This window comes from Salarias fasciatus, chromosome 23 (genome assembly GCF_902148845.1).
Source record: "Salarias fasciatus chromosome 23, fSalaFa1.1, whole genome shotgun sequence".
NCBI lineage: Eukaryota > Metazoa > Chordata > Actinopteri > Blenniiformes > Blenniidae > Salarias > Salarias fasciatus.
Window position 1 is genome coordinate 10,281,858 of NC_043766.1, and position 24,674 is coordinate 10,306,531.

The 24,674-nt window shown below is 40.0% G+C and overlaps 1 protein-coding gene across 1 annotated transcript in view; it reads left to right on the forward strand.

Moving 5' to 3' along the window:
- The first annotated feature begins 11 nt into the window (after window positions 1-11).
- The window catches only part of xxylt1 (xyloside xylosyltransferase 1), a 62,952-nt gene continuing 38,289 nt past the window's right edge, over window positions 12-24,674 (forward strand). The window contains exon 1 of the mRNA XM_030083465.1: window positions 12-289. Coding sequence (XP_029939325.1) covers window positions 95-289 — 195 coding nt within the window. The 5' untranslated portion in view covers window positions 12-94. The remainder of the gene's footprint in view (window positions 290-24,674) is intronic.

Below are 24,674 nucleotides of genomic sequence, written 5' to 3' on the forward strand. Positions count from 1 at the left end.
AAGGAGGGAAGATCCAGATCTCGAAATAGAGAGCAAGAACTTTAAATTTAGAAAGAGGAACAGAGAAGGTGATGACCAGCACTACCATGCACTCATGATGTTTACCAAGGTGGACAAGAGCCGCAGCCTACAGGACAAGTTCAGAGTGGCGATGCTGTCAATGGTGAAACATGGACGCTTCCGTGAAGGGGAAGTGTTGGTGCTTCATTTTGTCAGTGACCAGGCCAGCCAGGAGCTAGGCAAGGCGATGCTGCAAGAATTCCTCCAAGATGCAACATTTAAATACGAGGTAGGAACTCTCCAAAATGTTTTTGTACATTAGCTTAACATTATCAAGGTGCAGCTCAGATGGTCTACAATTGTCTGACAGTGTTCCAGTTCCAAACATAGCAGGGTGCCCTGCTGGCTGTAGGTGCTGTTTAAAGTAGAAACTCATGGGGGCAGTGTTGGTCTACAAATCTGTGCTGTAACTAACTGGGATATCCCTGCCTCATGCTGTGAACTTCCTGCCAGAAAAGAGGATTATGTCCCTCTCTCTTGCTCTTTCTGTTGCATGCAATGTCCTACCTACCCTGTTTGTCCTCTTTTGTATGCCTCACACAACACAAGGACAGAAACTTGTTTGCAATTCATTTGTATCCTCCTCCAAACCTTTCTCAGCTAGAAACAGTTTTTCTCAGGAATGTCCAATCATGTGAAATATCTGGAGTGGATGTTTTCAGATTCTATTATTCTAGAGTGATTCTGCTGTTTTGTGTTGATGTGACGTTTATCTAACGTAGCAGTTTCCAGCTTAAGTGTTGGATGGTATCCTTTTATTTGTTTTCCTGCAATCAGACAGCACAGCTGAAGTGTACATCGTCTGAGGTTCCAAGCAAACACACAGTGCAGATCTTACATAGTTTTGGAAATGCTTTACTGGAATCTTATTCTTTGTGCTTTGAGATGTCTCACTTGAAGTAAATAAGAGGCTGCCATGCAGAAAACTGTCAGTTTGATTCTTTCTTAAAACAATAATTGACTTAAGACTAATAACTGATTGCCAAGTTTAACTATGCCACACATTGGAAGAAAGAAACTTCGATAACATTTAAAGTTTTATTGAGAGATGTCCAAGAAGTTGAGCGAGCCTCCCCTCCAAAAAAGAAAAATCAAGAAAATATTATGTCACATGACATATGACAGGGTTTTTTTTAAAAAACATCTTTTTATTCCAAAATCAAAATTATATACAGCTTTTTGTATACATGACTTGTGTATACATTTTCAAACATTCCAAGTACAGTAGTGCTATAATTTGGAATAAAATGGTTAAAACTACAACAAGCATACAAAAAAAAAAGGTAAAAAAAATGGAATATAGCTCAGTATTTTAAACAGAAATCACATTGTAGCATCAGCCACTCTCACAAGTACTGGAGGCATTAAATGGGATACCAGACGTTGTGAAATACACCCTACATTTTGTGTAAATTAAAATTTAGCGAGAAAAAAGATCCTCCAACTTTCATCATGTTGATTTGAAATAATTATTGACAGGAGTCCACAACGCCCTGAAAACTCCAATTTTTAAATGAGTTTTGCTCTTATTTTTCTATTAGATAGATTTTCTTTAACCTTTCTCTCCACTGGGGGACGTGGGAGGTAGTCGATAAGCCATGAAACAGTGATCAGTTTCTTTGCCACTAATAGCAAGATTTGTCATAAACGTTCTTGTTTTTTTGTCTGACCAGTTTATATCAAGAGACCCAATATATAATGTGGTGGATCAAGTGGTGAATTCAACCCACAAGTTAGTGTTTTTCTCTCATACGTTGATACCATGGAAGGTGTTTTGAAGTATGTATATTCTTTCCAGTTCGAGCTATGTGTTACTTTCTGTCCTGCTTTGCACACCTCCCACCACTACTCATCATCAATTATAGTATTCATTTCTAATTCCCACATCTCTTTAATATGGAGAGGTCTTCAGACCAGTGGGTTTGTAAATGTTTGTATAGTTTAGAGACAACTTTTCTTGTGTCTTTGCTTTCATGTTCTCAATTAGAAAGTCTTGTATCAGTGTTGGAGGTCTCCTAAGGGCCTCCCAGAATGACATGTTTTGAGAAGTTCTACCTAAATCCCAACAAGAGCAAAGCTGGAAAAATAAATAGTCCCAGAGCATTGTCAAGTATGTAATGTTGTGAAAGCTAACAATCTGACTACCACTGAATTTCCATACGTCTATTCATTGATCCATCCTTTAATCCATCCATCCATCTATCCATTAATCTGTCATCCATACCGTCCGTCCAGCCGCCCGTCCATCAATCCACTAAGCCATCTGTCAGTTCGTCTGTCCATCTGTCCATCTATCCCTAAACATTGGGTCAGGAGGACAGACACTTGTTTGCCTGTAATGACTTTAGATAGAGGTTAGGCGCACAGGTTGTGGCATAGCAACCCATAAACACACACATAAATCTTTATTTAGACCTTGTTTGCTTCACAGTCTCACAGATTTCCCTGAAATTCAGCCAAAAGTTATAAAACAATGTATTGAATACTTATGTGGTTCAGCATTAACTGTTATACATCTGAGCAGTCCTCTTGTGCTGAAAAAAAACACTTTCCTAAGGTTATTGTGGTGGCTTCATACCAGCTAGTCCCAACGCTAGTGCTACAATCACTGCAGTCATTGAATCAGACATTGTGTTTGCATTTCTTTGCAGTGTTCATACTTTAGTTCTGTCTTATCTAAAGATCCTCAGCCTGCTTGTTTGCTGTGCTACTGAGTGTGCCACATTCACAGCTCCACAAATAAACACGCAAACTGAGTTGAATGAGGTCTATATTGTTTAAAATAGGCCTGCTCGGGTTAAACACACACCATTAGAAACTGTGTCACCACCATCATGTCATCTGTCCCCCAAACTGAATTTCCCCGTGAAATGGTGCAACTTAAGACCTCATTAAACATGTACTCTAGTCGCAAATCTCACAACATTCTTTAATTAATTTGTGGTGATTTTTTTTAAATCAACAACCTCTAATCGTACACATTCAAAAACTCAGGAAAATCTCGTGCTGCAGTTTCAATAATGTTCAAATAAACTTATTGTTCATAAAATAGGTCCCCCAAAATGCACATTAACAAGCAAACTGTGCTCTTGTTTTTGTCTCAGACTGACACACTAAAAATACATTTTCTGTAAGTCATGCAAAATGCATTTTCCCCGTTCATTAGCCACCCCACTTCCTCTTTTCTTTCAACAGTTTGTAAAAACACATCTGTATTTATCTTTGCTGCAATGCCTCTGCAATATTTACAGTTTGACAGAAGCGCTAATGCAAATCTATTGTGACAAGCTGAAACTAAATATAGGCTCTCAGATGAAGTGCTTTTTAGAATCAAAGTTGAATGCACAGTCTGCAGTTTTGTGCATGCAAGCTGTGCACTCACTGTTTTAGTCAGTGTCACAGTGTCATTCCGTTTTAGTGCTTTTAAACATCTTATTTTGACATCATGAATCATAAAACAGTGTTCTGGCGCCACTGACAGCTGCTGATTCTACTAGTACGCACACACACACACACACACACACACACACCCAGAGTCTTGCCACTGTTACAGACGGGGCAGGTTGGACTCCCCAGAGACCCTGTGTATGCAGAAGTTGACATCCTACCTGCTAACTTTGTTGCGCATTCTTAGTAATTATTTAATATTGGCCGGCGTCGGTTAAAAAAAAAAAAAAAAAGCAGTTCGGCAAGAATTTTGGTATCCTGTCACAACATCAGATTCAGGACTGATATTTGTAATGCAGTGTCGCTGTGCTTACGACCGCTGATCGACCTAACAGTACATTGTGTTTTGATCTCTTGTGCCAATGCTCATGAATAGTTTGCCTGATTTTTTGGGGCTTGAGTGGGTTTTCCGTACAATGTTGACATCTTCTCACAATCTAAATCCAAGCAAATCAACTTAAGCAACAGTTGTTACTGGCATGTTGGACTGATTGCATGTCTTTCTGTGTTAAACATACAATGGACTTGTGATTTGTCCACACTGAACCCTGTTGTTTTCCCAGCTATGTAGGCTCATACAAAATGCCAAAACAATGATTAATTCATTATTGGAAGGGCACTTGGATGAAAGTTGTTATGTGTTTTTGAGTCTTGTGCTATATTCTTCACTATGCTGTACATTTGAATAAACTGGTATCTCAATAAATACAAGGATTTGATGTGCTCTTAGTTAAACAGCAGTTAATATAATTTCAGACTATTTAATTAGAGCCCCAGGCTATAATCATTTTTTATGAGGTATTTGGAAATATGCCATCATATCACATGGCCAAAGCCTATAATAAAATAAATGGATCAACACTTACCTTAATCCGTTGGCATCTACCTGAATAATCACCTGCCACGTGCGTTTTAAAAAAGGTTGAAAAAAGTGTCACGTTTCACCTTCAATTTGAATGCCATTGCAAAAAAACCAAAACATCATTCAGTATGTCAATCTAACTGCCAGGTTTTGTCCCCACCTGTAGGTGTTGTTTCACGACGTGGTTGCTCTCACACAGAAGCTCTTCCCGAGCGTGGAGGCCATGCAGAAGCACTTCAGCGCAGGCTCCGGGGCCTACTACAGCGACTCCATCTTCTTCCTGTCCGTCGCGATGCATCGAATTATGCCGCAGAGTAAGAACTGCAATACCTGCCCTCTTCTCATGACGGACTCCGAATCAAAATGATTTAAATAAGTACTAATCTGTCCTTTATAAGATCTCACTTCTTAACTGCTCACTTTCCTGTGGCAGGGACAAAGTTAGTTTGTGTTTTAAGAGTAAAGGGAATACACATGTTGTAGCCTAAGACAGAGTAAAGTGTTGTAATTCCTGAGGGTCTGGCAGACTGCTTTAAGGTTAGTCTGACTTGGCTCAGATGGTGTACAGCTGGAAATGCTGATATGTGCAGGTGTCTTACAAACATGTGGCATGTGTAGATGCTCTTCAGAGCACTTTTGCTCTCTGCCGCCCACATCAGTGGCCCCCCTGTGACGGCAGTGGTGGGATCCGCTCTGGTCTGCTTCTGTGGGCCTATGCCATGGGGCCTCACTTCACAGGTTCATCACAATATTAGACTTTGGGTTTTTAACCAGAGCGAAATAATTAGGAAGGTCTTCGTGTTGTATACTGCAGAGAGTCTGAGCCTTGTGCAGCACCGCTTCGAATGTAGAAGAAGAAGAAAGCATACCTTTTTTTGATTCTACTCTGGGTGTAACCCATTCTATTAATTTACGATACATGCTTACAGCAGTGTGCAGTTAGGATCAATGATCCCCCTCATTGAGCTACAGTGGTGACCGATCAGCAGTGGGATTCAAACCTGCCAAACTTCCAATCCCAAATGTGCTTCTCTAGCATCTAGACCCCACTGTAAAATCCGGAAAAAAGGTGTTTAGAGGAGGGAAAAAAAGCAAATAAATTGTTATATGAAATACTTTTTTTAATTAAAAAAAAAAAGTAAAGATATTTAAAGGTCATGCTAAAAACAGGAAGGTTCCAAACTTGCATTAATCAGTTTATCTTCAGCAGTCTCAGGCACAAGCATGTTTCATATAAATTATAGTCCTGATAGGTTTTTCATTTCCAGACACAGAGTGTTTATATCTAAAGGAATCATAACTTAGGGGTCAAATTTGGTCATATTGATCATCCACATGTGACGCCCATTTGTGTCTGCGTGGTCACACATTTCTATTTAAAGAATCTTTTGATCTATAAAGGCAGACTGGGCAGTATTAGAAGAGGTGGGGGGCTTCTGTAAGGGCAGTGCACAAACCTACGCTGCTGGTATTTTTTCCACACCACCACTTACTTTGATTTAACTTTTTCTGAAACGGCTTTGTCAGTAAAGGGAGCCGCACAGCAGACAGGGGAACATTGTTAATGATGAATGACACAATGAGAACTAAAATTACCGTATGTTCATGAGTAAAAATAGCAGCTGTAAGTGGGAGGAAATACAGCTTTTAACATTTTGTATGTTGGAAAGTAGGATATATGGTGTTTTCAGTGGATTTGATTATGATGTCAGTTTATTGTGAACTCAAGCATGAAGGGAGAATTATTTCATCAACTTTAATATTAGGTTAAAGTCTGCTTTTTATTCTCTCTGTGTTCTATAAGCTGTTGATAATTGAACCTCTTGGAAGTCCTACTTTTTTGGAGTTTTTATTTTGTTGGTGCCGACCCATAAGATGATAAAATATGTTTCTACCTTTGAGCTAATGGCTCCTCTTTTATGAATTTTCAGCATTTTTTAATTTTTTCATGCTGCATCAAACAGAAATGCATATAAAGCTTTGCAGTGTGCCTCCTCTCCATGCATTGCTGAGGTGCACATTCAGCACAATTGGCTGCAGAATATGTCAATACACCTGGAACCAATCAGTCCTCCACTGCTATTAAAGTTTTCAAAGGAAATGCAAAAAAAAAAAAAAAAAAAAAAACAACTTCATTTCATGAGGACCTTTAATAATCTTCATAAAGGGGATAGTAATGGTCCCAGCTCTGACCAAATATCACCACAGCAGCAATTCTTTGGGTTGTAACACAATGGTGCAAGAAATAACTCATAATTCACAGTGAATCTGTAGTTAAAATCAAATACGATACTTTTCATGTGAGCAAAGTGCGTTCAGCAATACCTTAAACTAAATGTGTTTAAAGTTTTTCTATTCTTTGAGATATAATGCAATAAGTTCAATTGTGTAACCCTGTCTAAAGGACTTGGTACTAAAATTTAACAAGTTTATTGAGAAGAAGAAGTGTGTTTTTGATACATGGTTAAAACAAAGTCCTTCTTTTTATACCATCTGGCCCTGGAGGATGAGAAATGGCACAGTGGAAAAGCTGTTGCAATTAAGTATAAGTCTCCCACGAAACACTATTATTTGCAAGAGGTGTTACATGTTTAGTATCCCCTCTGGAGGTTTCAACATGCTGCGACTTGACTGAGTCCCTCTTACAGCATCACTCTGTTTTGTAACCATCGAGGAAGTGATCCAGTTGATGTGTGAAGTGACGTGAGGCAGGAGCTGAACTGCTGGGTTAAAAAGAAATTTCACTCTAAATCACAGACTGATTCCAGTGGGGGTTTTTTTCTTCTTTTTTGTCATTATTTGCTTCTGTATGGTAATATGGTTCTGAAACAGGTACAGACACTGCTGTCTTTTGACAGAAGAGAAATTTACCACCTTTTTCATATGAAATGCTTATTAAAATTATCTTGCCAACTCTCTCCTGAGATGATCGCACAGAGAGAAACCTTCCTCTCAGTAGATTATTTAATGCAAGTATGAGGTCTGGTTTTATTGTGACTGATGGCTGATGAGTGAACTCCAGCAGAGCAGAACATAAACTAAGCAGGTGGATAAAGAGACTAAAATTTTGAAGCACATGTATGGTGCTCAAAACAAACGGCTCTTTGATTCTGTGGGTTCCTCCTTCAAGTTGTATGAATAAATTCTTTCCTAAAAAGTGATTTACTTTGCTGTAAGAGTTTATATTTAATGTTTTGATGCTTTTGAGCTTCATGAGGTCAGTCTTGAATTTGAAAGTGAAAAAAAAGTGCTTTCTTGTGAATTATGGCGAAGGCAAAAAGCCCGACAAATAGCGGTAAGTGCTCACATCAAGAACAAGTATTAAGGCTTATGAGGTTGACCCACTTACTCCCTGAAAAATGTGATTTTTTTCCCCTCTTTTTTTAGATAACGCTCTGTTGTCTTGGTGAGGTGGCTTAGTTAGGTTTGATCTATCTAAGCCACCCTAATGACATTATTCCTGCTCTAAACTGCCAGCGCACAAGCACCTGGCTCAGGTCAACTTTTACCCTGAAATTCTGTTTATCTGCAGATACAAGATATATGTTTTCAAGTCATGATATTGTCTACTGAAAGCAAAGATGACCATGCATTTATTTATGTTTGTATAGCTCTCTGTCTCTCTGCTATGACTTGTTAGTCTAAATGCATTCATTTCATACGTTCTATGTGTGACCAGCCGATGTGTCACGTCAGTAAATAGATCTTGAAGCTCGACTGAGTTTAAGCAGGCTTAAAATCAGCCGAGCTTCATTTTTAGCTAAACCTCCTCAAAGCCAGTATATTTCAGCAAATGGCAAAACCAAATGAAATGTTTAACCTTACCTACAATTAATTGATTCTGTAACAATCTGTGTAAATCATAAATCTTAACAAACTATCAGAACACATGAAAATGCCCTTAAATTTAAGTTTATCAGTCTATATGTAAAGCAATAAATAAAATGATAAAACTGTGTCTGAGTGATCATCACTGCACAGTTCAGGACAGTGATACAGGATCGATCAGGATCGTATTATAGAAGAACTGAACACACCTTTCAGAACCTCTCTCACCCCTTCAACTCTCTTTTTGCACTAAAACCTTTGGTGATGATATAATCATTTGTAGTGATTCCTTTTCTCTGCTAAAAACAATAACATGCCGTGGTTGCTGTTCTGAGAAGGAGTGAAAGCATGATAAAGCAATAAATAATTTGACATCAACAGAGAACTGGGCACTTGTTTATGCCAGGTAGCAGTGAAAACAACACATTTTTTTTTAATGGCACCTGAAATACAACCCAAATGTTAAAACTGCACAACAATTCAGTTTATTTGGAATAAAAAGATGAATGAATCATCCAAATCAGCAGTGTTTGTCAGCAATTCTTACAGCTAACATAAAAATGTGTGGAGGGTGGGAAAAAAGCAGCACTTTCTCCGTCACAGGACTTTGTGTTGAGTCATTGGGCCAACATCAAACCCGTCTCATCACCGTGTTGTAACAACTGAATGGTCTCTTCCTGTTATGTTCACACTAGTTAATCCCCATTAGGGCAAACAAACAGTGCTGACTCTGCAGAGATTACTCTTTTCATCGCCTCTCTGTTGCCACAGTGCATGAAAGCACGATTGGCAGCTTCCTTGTTTGTAGAGCACAGAAATCCATATGACTCTGGGTCAACTTTTCCTATACTTCTTACAATGGAAGCCAGTGTGTTTAAGCATGCCCCCCCCCCCCATAGTGGCAACGGTAGAACTTTCAGTCACATCATTAGACTTTTTCCGTTTCACATCATTAGACGTTATAAGTGACCCTCAACTCATATCATTTGTAATACTTTAATGTAACTATGAAAACATGCCAACTCTGCAATTGATTGCCCAGTAAAACTTGACGGAGTTTTATGACCAAGAAGAGTTGTTTTCTCACTTAATGCATGTTTGATCTTTAAACGCCAATAACGCAGCTCATAAAGTTGTACATGGAGTGTTTTCTTGATACATTAAAGTAGTTTTGTTATATCCAAGCAGCAGCAAGTACACCATTAGTAAAAGCAAATGTGTCTGTCAGTGTTGACTGTAACTCTCTATATCCTGCGAGTACTTTTCTCATTTGCTTTTGCTTTATTTTTATTTAATAATGATTAGATAGTGGAATATTCCCCGAATATTACATATTTTAGTTGACAAACTATTTTTTTATTTCTAATTTTATATTTATTGCCCTGAACTGCAAGATTACGGTTCTTTTGAAAGATAGTCTCGGGCACAAACAAAATGTCTTTTTTTTCCCCCATAATTTCACATGTAGTTTCAGAGCTGCAGGTTACAGAGCCTTGGAGCTCTAGTCAGATATTATTGTATATTAAAAAATGAAAATAGTTGAAGTAGGACAGCATTTCAACAGCAATACATTTTACTAACAGTTCATAATTTCATAAATCATGAAGTTTATTATCAAAAATAGATTATTCCACTGAATAAGAGACATCACGTGTTGATTTGGTTACCAACAAGTGACATATTCCTTTATTGAGAGCCCCTGGAGTCACAGCTTGAATTGTTTTCAGGATTATTTTGTACTGCCTTGTAAAATGCCTTGTGTTTCTCCTTATTGATAACAGTTTGTCCACATTGCCTGCTGAGGAAAAAGTTGAAAGTGAATTGTTAAATCATGCATTGATGATAGCTTTCCTGTTTTATGGCAAACCCTGCAGGCCATAACATCAGCGGATCTTTCTCTTTCACGTTGTAGTTTCTCTTTGTTTTTGTAATTGTTTTATTGTCAATGTAGTTCTTATTTAACAAACTGAATAAATTAAGTTCCTGTTCTCACCTTTGCCCTCAGAGAAAAGCCATGAAAGCCAGGTGAAGCAGATCTTAAAGATTCCCAGGATGGATACGATGCGTTTCAATTTTCAGGATTTTGTTTTGCAGTTGCATTGTGCATAACTAAAGATGATCTGAGGGTACTGGATCTTAACCAGAGCACTGACAACCTAAAAACAGATGTGAAACGATATTTTGCGCCTGAATAAAGGCTCATAATCCCAGTATATCATAACAGGCTGACAACCTTACCAAAGAGTTTGGCTCATTAGCTTGCTTTGACTGTCAACAGCACCAGCTCACAGCTGATGTCAAACCAGCTCATAAATCCTGCAGGCGCAGTCCAGGCCGTCAGCGCTGACAGAACGTCACCGGCTGACACGGCCAGTCAGTGTTTTCATCCGCTCAGTTGTCGTGTCGTGCCCGCCGACCGTCCCCGAGTATTTCCCATCCTTTTATCACCATGCCGACCAGCAAAATATAGGAAGCTGAAACAATGAACTGATGATTTTCCTGGTTACTGTTGTTACGACTTCACCAAACAATAAAATGTTGAGTTGATCGTTTACTTTATGTCGTCGTCGCTGCTACACGTGCCTTTCTCTCGACCCCCCTGGATGTTATTGATCGGTTTACGTAGGAGGTTATCATTAACATCACAGCAAGGAAGCATTAAAAGCAGCGCTGTGGTGTGATAATTGTATTTATCAACAGGCTATCAAACCTGATTTGATAGCTTTATTGGCCTACTTTTTTGGAAGGACTGTTTAACACCGAAGCAAGAAGCTATTTTACAGGCTGGATGACGTGCTAGCCAGAGCTGTCAGAAATGTATCCTCAGAGTCCAGATGACCCAGAAATACAGAAAATTTCCAGGAAATATTTAAGAAAGAGAAAATAATTTTGTCATCCATAAAACTTTTAAATTAGATTTTTTTAAATTGTACTTTCTCTCTCTAGTGCACAAGTGCACAGAGACTGTTGGCTCTTTGTGAACCAGCTGACAATATTTGGTGTTGCACTCATTGATATGCTCCTACAGGCTTTTTTTTTTTTTCGGGGGGAGATTCCTGATTAATATTGTGCTTCTCTTACAGGCCTGACTCACATCATACAGCTTGACCTGGACCTGAAATACAGGACCAACATTAGAGATCTTTTTCAAGAATTTCAGCGATTTTCTCCAGGAGCGGTAATTGGCATCGCCAGAGAGATGCAGCCAGTCTACAGGTAGGAAACTCTGTAGCAGCTGGAGATTCAGATTTTCCTTATCAGTAGAAAACTAAATCATCCGTGCACAGTCTTTGAATGTAAGCTGACAGAGTTCTCTGTGATTTGTGAAATTCAAATGAGAAGCTGTGAGGCTCTGAGCTTGCTCCCTCGTGCTCTTGACTTGAAGTGTCCTCTCAGTGCTGCATGTTAACCAGCTCAGTCTGACTCGAGGACGAGCATCCATCAAGGGGAAGGTCTAGATTGCGGAGCTTTAACTGTTTAACAAAATACACTCTCATTTTGTTAAACAAAAAATGTTGTTCAATCAACAGTTTTGGATTTTCGGTTTTGGATTATGGAATAAAATGATGGTTAGACTTGAAATGTGTAGCTGTATTTTCCCTGCTTTGCATCAGTAGAGTGATTAGCTATAACTTCTCATGCTTGTGTTGGCATTAACATAATGAAATAATTAAGATAATTATGTCCACCTCCAATAGGCTCCACCAGTCATCTCTCATTGACTCCCATCAGTTCCTGTCGAGTTAGTTTGGTCCTCACTTGCATGTTCACAGTTGGTTTTTGTCACAGTTTCTAAGTGAGAAGAACATCAGAAGTCTATGAATCACAGGAAGCTCGGCAGTGTTAGCACAAAGTCTGTGTTCCTCAGCTGCACAAGGAAAAACCCACAAATGCAACATTTATCAGAAATTATTTTGTCGTATGGCTGTATAAGGCTGTATCTGAGGGTTTGTCAAAACAGGATTTTCATTTTAACTTGGATAACCTGTAATATATCAGTTAAAGCCAAATACCTGAAAATGTAAGTTTAACTGTGTGATTTTCTTAGATAAATGCATTAACTTAAAATAATGAAACTAGTGTCATTTGGGAAGGGAATACACCGCAACATGTTGTCCATACATGAATTAATATGCCAAATGCAAATTGTTCAGTTGTCTTTTAAAGTGGAAGCACAGATTCAGCCCAGCATGATACTAATCTAAGAAAATGTTCTTGAGTCACAGTCACTAGATTGTTCAACAATTTCAGCATAATGTGATGTTCCCATCAGTGTGTTTTTTTTTTTTTTTATCTCGGTCCGTCGTGCTGGATAAATAATTGAGTATTTAGAAGAACCCAAACAAAGAATTGTCTCTTGTGAAGAAATGTTTGCTCTCCTCCTGTGATTCAGACTGTTGTTTCATTCAGCAGTTTGCCTAGAGTAAATCTACAAACGGTTCATCTCTCTAACTGACAATAGTCTGAATAGACTCTTTCAGTTTTCTTTGAATGGCCGATTGGCCGTAGCACTCGTCGGCTGGCCAGGCTTCATTCAAACTGGACATCAGTCCAGTGAGGTTTTCTGAATCTGACTGCAGGTTGCAGGGTATCATGGTGACATGGGGAACTTCCTTCTTTCATTTTAAAGCTCGTAAACAAGTTGAAAACAAATTTCTGTCCTTGGCTGATCACATCTTCATAAGTGAGTGTAACAGTTGCGTTCACTATTAAAACCAGCATATGACAGGTCAGATTCTTTTCAGGGATTACCCAGGCAGACTACTTGTTTTCAAGTTTAGCAAACATGTTAAAACTTTTGTTCTTTGGTTATTATGTGCTGGTTATTTTCTAAGTTTGATCAATTATGTGGAGCAGAGAGAAATGTTCCCTGTGGCTTAGATAAAATGCTCAGTCTGTCAGTTGTTGTGGGAATGAACATTCATCACTTTTCATCTAAATTTTTTTTTATCATTCCCCCCCCCCCCCCAAACCTCAGCTCTGTTTACCTGATAGGAGTGATATTATTTTAACAGCAATCAAAGATTTCCTTACAACCTTCGAGACAAACTCCCTTAATGATGGCGAGTCTATAGCAGTTTCATGAGTCTCAGGTATTTCCTTTCAGGCCACCTCTGATATTTGAGTTTCATACCCTCTCCCATTTCGGTTTGATGGGTATTGTTTTTAATTTTTCAATGCTTGAATACTTTAATACTTATTCATTATAAAGTTGTATATTTTGTGCATCTGGATGTTGTATATAATCAAACGTGATGGTTTGGCTTATTTCTTGGAGTGTTTAGTTTATATCTGGAGTATAAATTTTTGATTTTTATCAGACACTATTGACATTTGAGCCGAGATTTAGTCAGGTGTCCTTTAACCCTGGTTGTTGGAGAGAGGTGCAGCACTGCAATATGTTTAATGAAGCTCTCTTTAAAGCCAAACCTAGCAAATATCCAACATACATATTTCCAGCCCACTGCCCAGCATTGTTTTCTGTTGTAACATGGCTCACCACTTGTAGTCTATTTCATACAAAAATAGTTTGTCATGAATCTACGTGTTCATCGACAATGAGTTCCAATCCATTCGATCGGGCAGAGGCAATTATTTCAATCTACGTTCAGAACTGGCGTTGGTGTGTTTGTGAGCTTCATTACTTTTCATCTTTACCTCCTTGAGGAATGACGGATTCACTTGCCTCCTTTCATGATTGAGGGTCTTTCAGTTATCTCAGCTATTGATTGAAACACTTGAGCATTTCTGATGTTATTTGTAATCTAAATGCTCTATTCCTTGAGGACGGATCTTTTCTGAATTTCATTCATTTTGAAATTGCTTGTTTTGGTTGTTCTCCCATTATCTCAGTGATACGTTCTTTATTTTATGGTTCTCCTATGGATGATAGAATTCCTTTTTCATGTAATATCAGAAATGGCAGGTTGGCTTTGTAGGTCTCTGTAATATAGTTTTAATGTCTGGTTCGCTACTTTCTTATTGTTGGTCATTGAATGGCTAAAAAGTAAGTTTTCACCAGTTGTGAACCTATGGTAAGGCGCAAGGAGGTATTAATCAGCTTGATGTCATTTCGGTGGAAACACAACAGTGTGTGTTGCTGCGAGTCATGTGAGTGTGTGTGCACACATAAACAAGAGGCTGTGACTTCCAAGCTCTTTGTTCCTCGGCTGATTTTTTCCGCTTCTCTCCAAGATAGTAAAACAAACACGCCTGGCCCGTTTAGACTACTTCACTGTTTTCCATTCAGGCACGGCATCAAAACAGGACGTGTGTGTGTGTGTGTGTGTGTGTGTGCGTGCGTGCGTGCGTGCGTGCGTGCGTGCGTGCGTGCGTGCGTGCGTGCGTGCGTGCGTGCGACAGTCTGAAGGGAGGTTTTTTGTGGAGCAGCTGCTCAGCAGTGTAACCATACTCGCCGGAGGTTTCCTCTGGGGTCTTTAAACAATGAATCAGTGTTTGATTTAAATGAGAAGTTAAAAAAAAAAAAAAATTTCCTAACAAAATTATTAATTAATAGCATAATTGGATTCCTTGTGCATCCTGAACATTATTTGCGTCTATTAAAATACAAAGCATGTGGTACAGTGGAAAGAGAGGATGGACACTACGCAGTAGCTCTCTCAATGGCGTCCTGCCGTAGGCCACGTTTGTTCAATGTTTTCTAACTAGCAGACAGTTGAACAGAGTTCTTACCCAGTGCCAGAGAATCGTTGTCAAAGTGGCTCTACATATTTGCTCAGTGTTGTTTCCCTCCAGGTTTGCTCACTCCTGACCTTAATCAGTTTTTGATCTTTATAGAGACAAGAGTGTTGGAGATGACTTGCATTTTCCATTAGTACTATAGATCATTTAATTCATATGTGAAGACATTCATTACTAAAATCATTTGTGTTGTATGAGGTTACGTGCTTTGTTGTGAGGTAGCCCATATTTTGGAGGCAATTGTGAAGGTCCAATAACTGTACTTAAGTTTTCCTGACACTGTACAGTGTTGAAATGCTTCAGGAATCTGTACGTTGAATAGAGTGAGTGAGTTTTAGTCTGTCAGCCCTCTCTAAATTATCGCATTCAGATGTAGTGACTTATTTGCAAGTTGCTTCATCAAATAAATTTGTTTTTAGCTTCGTTTGAGGAGTACATTGTAAGCACTTGTATAAGATCATTAGGATGTCTGAAGTAGTTTGAGAAGTTTCTCACATCCGAGGAAGCAGACTCAAAATAAGCAGGCTGCGTTGTCTCTGTCGTTCTTTTTCACCCTGCATAGTACAATGTATTGGACAGAATCAGACAGTTTGATTGTGAGAAATCTATTTATCTGTCTGTCTGTCTTCCTGAAAGTGAAATACTTTGTGTTTTGGTGTTTTTCTTCCATCCAGTGTGAGATTTCAGTTTTGTAAATCTGTCTTTTTAGAAATGGAGTTGCAGTTCTCTGCTATAGGTTCCAGTTGCATTTGGCGTCTCCGAACAGCTCCATGTCTCTACCTTGTTACGTATCAGTGGCTTATGGAGCATGTGAGTTCCCTTGTGACTTTGTTCCTATAGCAGGATATTCTCCCTCTTACACATACACAGCTTCCCCAGGCTAGATTTTCACACAAACTGTCAAAACTGGCTCTCTATCTTTGTAGACCAGCAGGAGTGTGTGTGTCTGTGGTGTGTGTGTGTGAACATGTGGGCATGCTGTCGTCTTGTCGTGGTATGAAGGACGTCTCTCCCACTGGCATATTTTCAATGTCAGAGTTTAAAGCACATTCCAGGTCCTGCAGTGGCTCCTTTTTTTCTGCTGCTCCTTGTTAAAAGGAAATTAAAGTGTGTTGACAGCACTTTGGTTTTTACGTAACTGAGGATCTGAAGGATATTGCTGTGGGCATAGAATGTAACTAAACAATCCACAATATCCTACTTTGTACTGAATATTTCTTCAGTACCGAATCATGGCCAGTGTAATGTCTGGGAATATATCAGAGCACTTCATGTTGAATTATTTTATTTCATTTTGGAGATGCTTCAGCTGGACAGAACAGATAAACAAAAGATCTGTTTTCACTTTGTAATACTTGTAGGCTTCTTTGTTCAGCAGTTCATTGTGAGTCTTTGTAACGTTTAGATGTTTTAAACTTGCTATGAGCAAGCCACTGTATACGCTCCCTCTGATGGAGTGTTTTCCTGTGTTGAGTCGAGCGGGGTCTCAGCTCCCACTGTTTGGGTCCTAATGGACAGAGCATTATGCAGGAGAACACGTCCTCCCACCAGCCTCACATTCAGAGCACATCCTGCCACTGAAAACTTCATTATTGGGAAAAATGCTCTGTATCTCTGCCCCACTTACACAAGTGTCATGGCTACGAAGCCACGACTGCTTACAGTGGTCCAGGAGGAAATGCCTGTCCTCGTGTTTTTTGTTTATTTTCCATTGTGTGACATCCATGGATCACATTTTCACAAAAATTGTTAGAAGACTGGCTTTAAAAAACACATTATTAAATCATTATTCTAAGATGAAAAATACACTAAAAAAGAAACAAAAAGCAAAATAAAAGGTGGCGGAAAGGGCGCAAAAACAGAAAAATAGTTGAAAAAGAGCTGATTAGAACATTATGAAAAGGACTGGGAAATGATAAGATTTTTACAATTCCTTTTTTCCATGCAATGATTCAGTGCTTCATCAATATTGTCATCGATTTTCGTTTGGGAAAAATGCATGAGGAGGCATCAATTTAAAATAATCAACTAGTCATGGTAGATTTTACAATGACGAAATGACGTAAACGTCACTAACATAATGGGCAGTATTAGTCAGCTAGCTACCTGCAGTATTAACAGCACGGGATGTGTTAACGCTGCTGCTGCTCAGTTGAGATTCGACCTGAAACTTATCGAAAGCATGACATTATGTCATGCAAATGTTTATGGATATTGGTAATAGTTCCTCCCTTTGATGAAATATTCACTCTCTAAGTATTGTTGTCATCCTTTGTCATGAAATGTAGCCAAGCTTTCTAGTGATTGAACCACTTGAGCGCCACGTTTCCTGCTACCTGTGCTGGTTAATGACCTCGCCACGCATTTAGCTTCACAATGTGCATGGCAACATTATTCTGGGCTACTGGAATCGATAAATTGGCAGATGATTCCAAGGAATTGAAACATTAGGATCCGCTTCTCAACAAGAACCGATTTTCATTTTCCATGCCTAATTATGAAGGGTCATAAAGGACATGGGGTGTTTCAGTGTTTGCATCAGGGCTGAGATGTGGTTGAAGAGGTCTGATATTCCTGTACATTCCTTACATTCTTTTATATCTGCAAATACTTATTCGACAGGCACTTTCTTATTTGCATGCAGATATGTTACGATGGAATGATATTCCATTGATACTTGGTGTCACCACAAGGCTAATGCAGAGAGAGTCGCACATTCTCCTATACAGGCAATTTAGGGTTACTAAGTAACCCACAGAAAACAGTAAAGTGCAGATGGAGAGCAAGCAAACTCCATTTAAAGTCCTGAACCTAGAATCAAGCAATGGACGTCTCACAGTGAGACCGGAGAACTGATCCCTGCTCCCAGCTACATTCCCATCTGTTGGCACAGGAGCCTCAATACCACTCATATGCAAATATGAAGCTTTGATCTGTTGGTTTTCAACAGCAGCATTATAAGCTTCCTTTGTTGACTATTTTCTTTCTCTTTTTTTTGTTTTTGACTGCTATAATCAAAGGGACATTTAGCCAGCCCAGAACCAGCCGTCCCTGTCACAGTGTCATGTACAGCGTTCAGACAGCAGGCTGTATCTTGTTTTGAACAACGTGAAGGCACACGTTCAAATAAATAGCAGCACAGAATGTCCTTCTCACCTGCTGATACTTTTCATTATTTCTCAAGTGAGAGACACTCGAGCTGGCAGGGAAAGCTGAAGGAAGGCGAGGATGGAAGTGTGAGCCTAACTCCAGACTTTAATGTACAGTTTGACTGAGTCTGTTTTCTAATGCACAACAATAATAAAACTGACTAATATAAGTACCATTGATTAGGATGACCCAGATTATAATGTCCAAAAATCATGCTTGAGTGTGAAATACACCTTGAAATTACAGAATGTATTGTTTTTATGTGTCCAAATGAGGATGGACAAACAAGAGTGATGTACTAAATACAGTTTGTGTGAGTGCTGTAGCCAGTCATTAATAAGAATTTCGACATCATCCCCTTGAATGTTCAGAGTGTCTAGATCTTAACTAGATCATAAACAGTTTTCCCTGCTGTCATGAATAGATGTTGAATTGTGTATCTGTACAGTTCACCTAAAATGGTTTTCTGTATCTCTGAACTGTGAAGCCAAGATCAGAAATAACTTGTGTGAAATGCTATTTTTCTCTCCTCCTCCAGCTCTCAAAGCAATAAGCCCCTAAGGCTCACCTCAGATATGAGGACAGTCAGAGGTGTTCAAGCTAAACAAAGACTTATTAAAAGTGCTCAAGAGGATAAGTTGTGATGTGCTGCTTGCCCGTTGTTAATTCATCCGTCATCTACACGACCAGTCAATTTATAGTTTCTCACTGACGGCATCAAACTATGAATGAACACATATGGAATTGTGCAGTAAATAAAAACTGTAAAACAACTCAAAGCATGTTCTATATTTCACATTCTTCGAAGTGGCCTCCCTTTGCTTCGATTACTGCTTTGTTCACTCTTGGCATTCTCTGGATGAGTTTCATGAGGCAGTCACATGAACTGGTTTTCCATCAGTCTTTACGGAGTTCCCAGAGAGGCCGAGACCTCGTTGGCCCTTTTGCCTTCACTCTGCGGTCCATCTCCTCTTAAACCATCCGGATTGGGCTTATGTGACTGGAGGCCAGGTTATCTAGTGCAGCACTCCATCATCCTCCTCCTTGGTCAAACTGCCCTTACAGAGCCTGGAGGTGTGCTTGGAGTCATTGTCCAGTTGAAAAATAAATGAATGATGGTCCAACTAAAAGCGAGCTGGCTGGGGTGTCATGTTGCTGCAGGATGCTGTGGTAGCCATGCTGGTTACAGTGAGCCTTCAGTTTTGAATAAATCTCCAATGGTCTGGGTGACTGACTGGGTTGTCACCTGCACCACCTGCCAAGGGAAGATATTGGACAAATGCTATGGTTCTGTCCCAGATCCATTTAGCTCCTTTGCTGTCCCACCCCTTGGTTCTGCAGGCTACTACACCATTCTGCTTACTCCTGCGAAAAACCCGATTGTTGGGAGGAAAAACAAGGTTAATAAATGCATCAAACAGTGGACCAGTGACAGCATCCAAGTTGATGCTGTCACTGGTCCGCTGTTTGATGTTTTTAGTGGAATCCTGTGGAACTAGTCGAAGAGTACGAGTACTTGGGCCACATCTTTAATAGTGGGCTGAAATTCTCCTGCAACACAGAGGAAATGCCTACACCAGCAGCATCTCCTCAATTCTTTTGGAGTCAATAAAATCATCCTGCTTACTTTCTGTTACCCATTCATTGAGAGCATAGCCACATTCTCCATAACCTGCTGGTTTCATTCTGTCACCCTCCAGAACAGAAACTGCCTGGAGCTCACTGTTATTCTGCTCTAAGATCATCGGACTCCCAATAAGAAGTCTTTCCTCAGTGCGTGAGCAGCAAAATGTCAGTTTAGCAATCAGGGTCATGTAGGACCCTTTATGCTGCTGCTGAGTGGCTCCCCTCAGGACGGAGTGTCCCCTGGCCCGGGTGCAGGACTCGGAGCAACTTTTGTCCCCAGAGGTGTAAACCTCCTCAACTCTCCTCCACCCCCACCCACGGTGCAACTTAATACTTATTTACATATTTTTTTACATTTATTTTAACTCACGGTGCTTCAGTTATCTTTTGGCACTCTTTCTCTCTTCTGTTAATGCTGCTCTGTGTGCCTCAAATTATTCCCTGGGGACAAATAAGGAACCATGTATGTAAAAACCATCCGCTGGCCTTTTCTGTGTCACACAAAGACACAGCGAATGTAATCAAACATTTCAAAGATTTAAAATTTGGAGTCATCAGACCAGAGCGCAGATTTCCACTGGTCTAATAACCATTCCTTATGTTTCTTTGCCCAACCAAATCTCTTCCACTTGTTGCTTTTCTTTAGTAGAGGTTTCCTCACAGCTATTTGACCATAAAGGTCTGATTCAGTCTCCTTTTTTAAAGCTGATGAGGAGGTGCGTCTGCTGCTATAACTGTGTGGCATTTATCTGAGGTGCTGTCAACATGTGAATTCTGATGCTGGTGACTCGAATAAAGTTATCCTCAGCAGCAGAGCTGAGTCCTGGTCTTCCTCTGCTAAGGCGGTCCTCAAGTGAGCCAGTTTTTGGTTTTTGTGATTGCACCTGAGCACACACTGAAAGTTTTTTCTCTTTTCCAGACTGACCGACTGTCAGTTCTTAAAGTGATGATGGACGGTTTTTTATATTATATATATAAAAACCGTCCGTGTGTGTATATACGTGTGTATACATAATATATGTATGATATATATATATATATATATATTATATATATATATATAATATATATATATATATATATATATACTTAGCTGATTGGTTCTTGTCGTAATATAATTCTACCAGCCTGACATCTGTACAACACAGCTGATGGTCCCAACCCCATTAAGAAGGCAAGAAATTCCACAAATGAAACCTGACAAGGCAGACCTGTGGAGTCAAAACCATTGCAGGTGACCAGCTCAGGACGCTCACTCAGAGAAAGCCACGGGTTATCTGTGCTGTCCACAAAACAAAGGAGGAATGTTGAATACAAAACACCGTTTGAGTTATTTCACACTTTTTTGCTGACGTCTTAAATTTGTGTTGATTAGATGCTAAATCAAGACTTCCAGAGTTCATTTTTACATTCCTTTTTACCCCTTTCCCACTGCAACTAGCGGGTCGACCCGTGTCTTCGACCCGCTAATAACCAGCTTCTTAGACTCCTTTCCCACTGCCTGCAGACGCGGGTCTAGCCGTCTGCTGGTGAGCCGTGTCGCTGCGTTTTCCCGCGCTGATGGTGTCCCACGTTGATGACATCATCAGCACGACGGAGCAAAACGAAAGTAAACAATGCAGCGGAACACAGTCCCCAGGTCGATTGCAGCGTTGAACGACCCGCTTTAAAATGCCGGTTAAACCCTTTCCCACTCTGCCATGAGGAGCCGATTGTTAGCGGGTTTAAACAGGTTTTTTGGCCAGTGGGAAAGGGGTATTTTTGGCTCCACTGAAAGCCATGTGCAGCACAACAGTCACATCTGTCTCCTTAAGTACAGTCTGCTTCCACTCTATGTGCTCTTTTATTATTATTATACTTTTTTTTTTTTAAGCAGGGTCTTTCACTGTGCAGTGGTGGAGAGACTCTAAGCTAAAGACAAACCCTTTCCTTTATCTGTCAGGTGTAATAACCAGTTTGCTGTCAGCTAATTATTATGGAGAGCATGCAGACAGCCTTAATTAACCTTAAACCTTAATTCAATTGTCAGACAGTGAAAAGTCAGAAATAATGTTCCCACACCAACCGCACTCATCCTGATGTGTCTCAGGTCACATAGATGCGCGATATGCCTTTATAATGATAAATGCACTGCAGAGGTCACCAGACTGAAACTGTGACAAACGGCTGGGAATGTGGGTCAGTAAGGATATGGCAGCATGAACACGAGTATGAGAGATAGGGGGATGAGAAAAATACAAAAGCATGATGTTTCTGCTCAACTTTCCCACATGCATTTATCTGCAACAAGAAAGCAGACAGAGCAGAGATCAGGAGCACTTGCTGTAATTTTCAACAAATCTAAGTAGTCAGGAAGAGCTCTCCCGCTCTTCCATCTGTTTAAGCACATTTCTTCATCAATATTTAATCTGCAGTAAGTTTTTCTTTCCACTTTAACCAGTGCTAAGAATAATCTCAGTGATGGGGTGAGCTGTGTGTGTGTGTGGGTGTGTGTGTGTGTGTGTGTGTGTGTGTGTGTGGGTGGTGTGTGTGTGTGTGTGCGTGTGTGTGCAGTGGTGTGTGCGTGTGCAGAGGCATGCAGTGAAGTGTACATTCCCATTCATGCTCGTGTTCAGAAGTATAAAACAGCTTTGCGCCAGCTGTCAGTGTATGGAAAAGAGCATTTTGTACTTTCTCAAAGCGAACAGCCATCTCCACAGAAAACAAAAATAGAACAAGCACAGCAGTGAAAAAAATGTCTCCATAGGTTTGGTAGAAATGTAAACTGCAGGAAAACAAGCACTGGATAAATAATTAAAGTTGTTGATGTGACCAAGGGTTTTTTTTTTTTTCCAAATAGCGAACAGCCATTTCTAAAAAAAAAAAAAAGTTAATTTATGGTGTGCAGTAGATTTTTTCTGACTTAAATCACCCACTCTAACCCTCACTGCAATTAATCTCTCTTTTAATGGATGTGAAAATGTACCCCTTTTGTTGTTATCTTACAGTTTGTCATTGTAAATAGAAGCAATGTTTATCTTTACCTTTAACAAAGTTAGATGGAAGGAACTCTATGGCACAGCAACATCGCATTACTGCAACCGCTGTTATTCTGCAAAGGTCAATGGACCCACTGAAGAGACTTGCTTTTCCCTCCAGATCAATTTGCTGCCAAAACTACTCTAGGGTTGTGAGAGAACATCCCATATATGCATAAATCCAAATATTTGCATGCATTTACACACACACACACACACACACACAACACACACACACACACATACATATATATATATATATATATTTCCCTTATGTGGAAACATTCATCACCTGTATCATTTTGCATTTAGAAACTATTTTGTAGCCATGAGGTAAGCCTGCAAACCCTTACACCAGCATGCAGCCCCTGTGAAACGCTTCTAACAAAAAAACAGGATGAATCCAATCAATGAAGTGGAGCCAGGAATGTGACTTCTTCAATCTGACTTTTCATGTTGTGTAATCTACATTACAATAAACGTACTGGCTGTTAAATAAGTGAACCAGAAATAATGATATTTGATACACTGAGTTAAAATTGCTGGAAGTGTTCGATACGGAAAACCTTTAGGAACTAAATGGTTAAGAATGGATGGATTATGATTGATCGGTACAATGTGATGTTAATGGCTTTTGAAAAATCTAGTCTTGACTTTTGTGAGTGAGACACCCAAATGATTAAAAATACTTTGAATGCTTCTGTAGGACAGCGTCTCAGGCCGATGAGTGCTGTGGAGTTGAACTCCAAACTTTTCTGTACGGGCCTTTAACATATGTGTTACTGCATGAAGCGTGTCAGCGTTACAGCTGATCTGACAGTTAATGGAGCCTCGTCGCCTCAGAATGATCTGAACACAGCAATCAATAACAAAACATGTTGAACTCCTGATTATGTGGTGTCTGGTGCTTTTCGCATTATAATGAGAGGCCAGTGGTGCAAACAAAAATGTGATTTTGTGCACACCAAAAGGTGTGGGGTATTTCTGTGAACCCTCAGTTCACACAGAAATCTTGGCGTACAAAGGTTAGTTGAATGGCGCTGTACGTCCCCTTTCAGCCGCTCTCTTAGGTATGTTGGCAGGACAGGGTGCTGCCTTGGCACAAAGCTCTGGCACTGCAACATGTTGTGCCACTCGTCCACCAGTTCTCTCCCTGTAGCTCCTCTCTTCTCTTTCTTCCCACAGCACTGTTTCTTCAGAAAGTGTGTACTGAAAATGCCCCCATTTCCTGTGATGCACCCAGTTGATAATCTTCTTAGAACACCAAAGACTATCATAGCCTGTGTGCCGTTGATCACACATGCTACAAACATGTTTGCAGTTTTAGGTGTTTGCTCTAGAATTTATCACTTCTTATTGGTTGGCTCTAAGAAATTGGGTGGTGCAGTGTAATTCATAAAGTTTTAAAAGGACTGCACAGAAGTCACACAAATGCAGTTTTGTCATCCTATTTGGCTCTTTACTATGGCCTACACAAGAAAGAAATCTGCTGTAGCATTTGTGATAAATGGCACTGTCTGCTATTATTTCCTAAGCCTTCTTTTCTTCAATCTTCAGACACACGTTCTGGCAGTATCGGAAGGAGAACCCAAAGACCAGAGTTGGAGAGCCTGCCCCCGAGGGTCTCCCAGGATTCAACAGTGGTGTGATGTTATTGGACCTTGGTGCAATGAGGGCTTCGACTCTCTACAACCAGCTGTTGGAACCCAGCAATGTGACCAAATGGCAGACCAGTATCGCTTCAGAGGCCACCTGGGAGACCAGGACTTCTTCACCATGATCGGCATGGAGCATCCAGAGCTGTTTTATTCCTTGGCCTGGTGGTGGAACCGGCAGCTGTGCACCTGGTGGAGAGACCACGGATACGGAGACGTGTTTCAGTTGTATTATCGCTGTGACGGACCCATTTAATCTACCATGGGAATTGCAATTCGCCGATACCAGTGACTGAGCTGAGACTCCAACTGACAAGGAACCTGCGA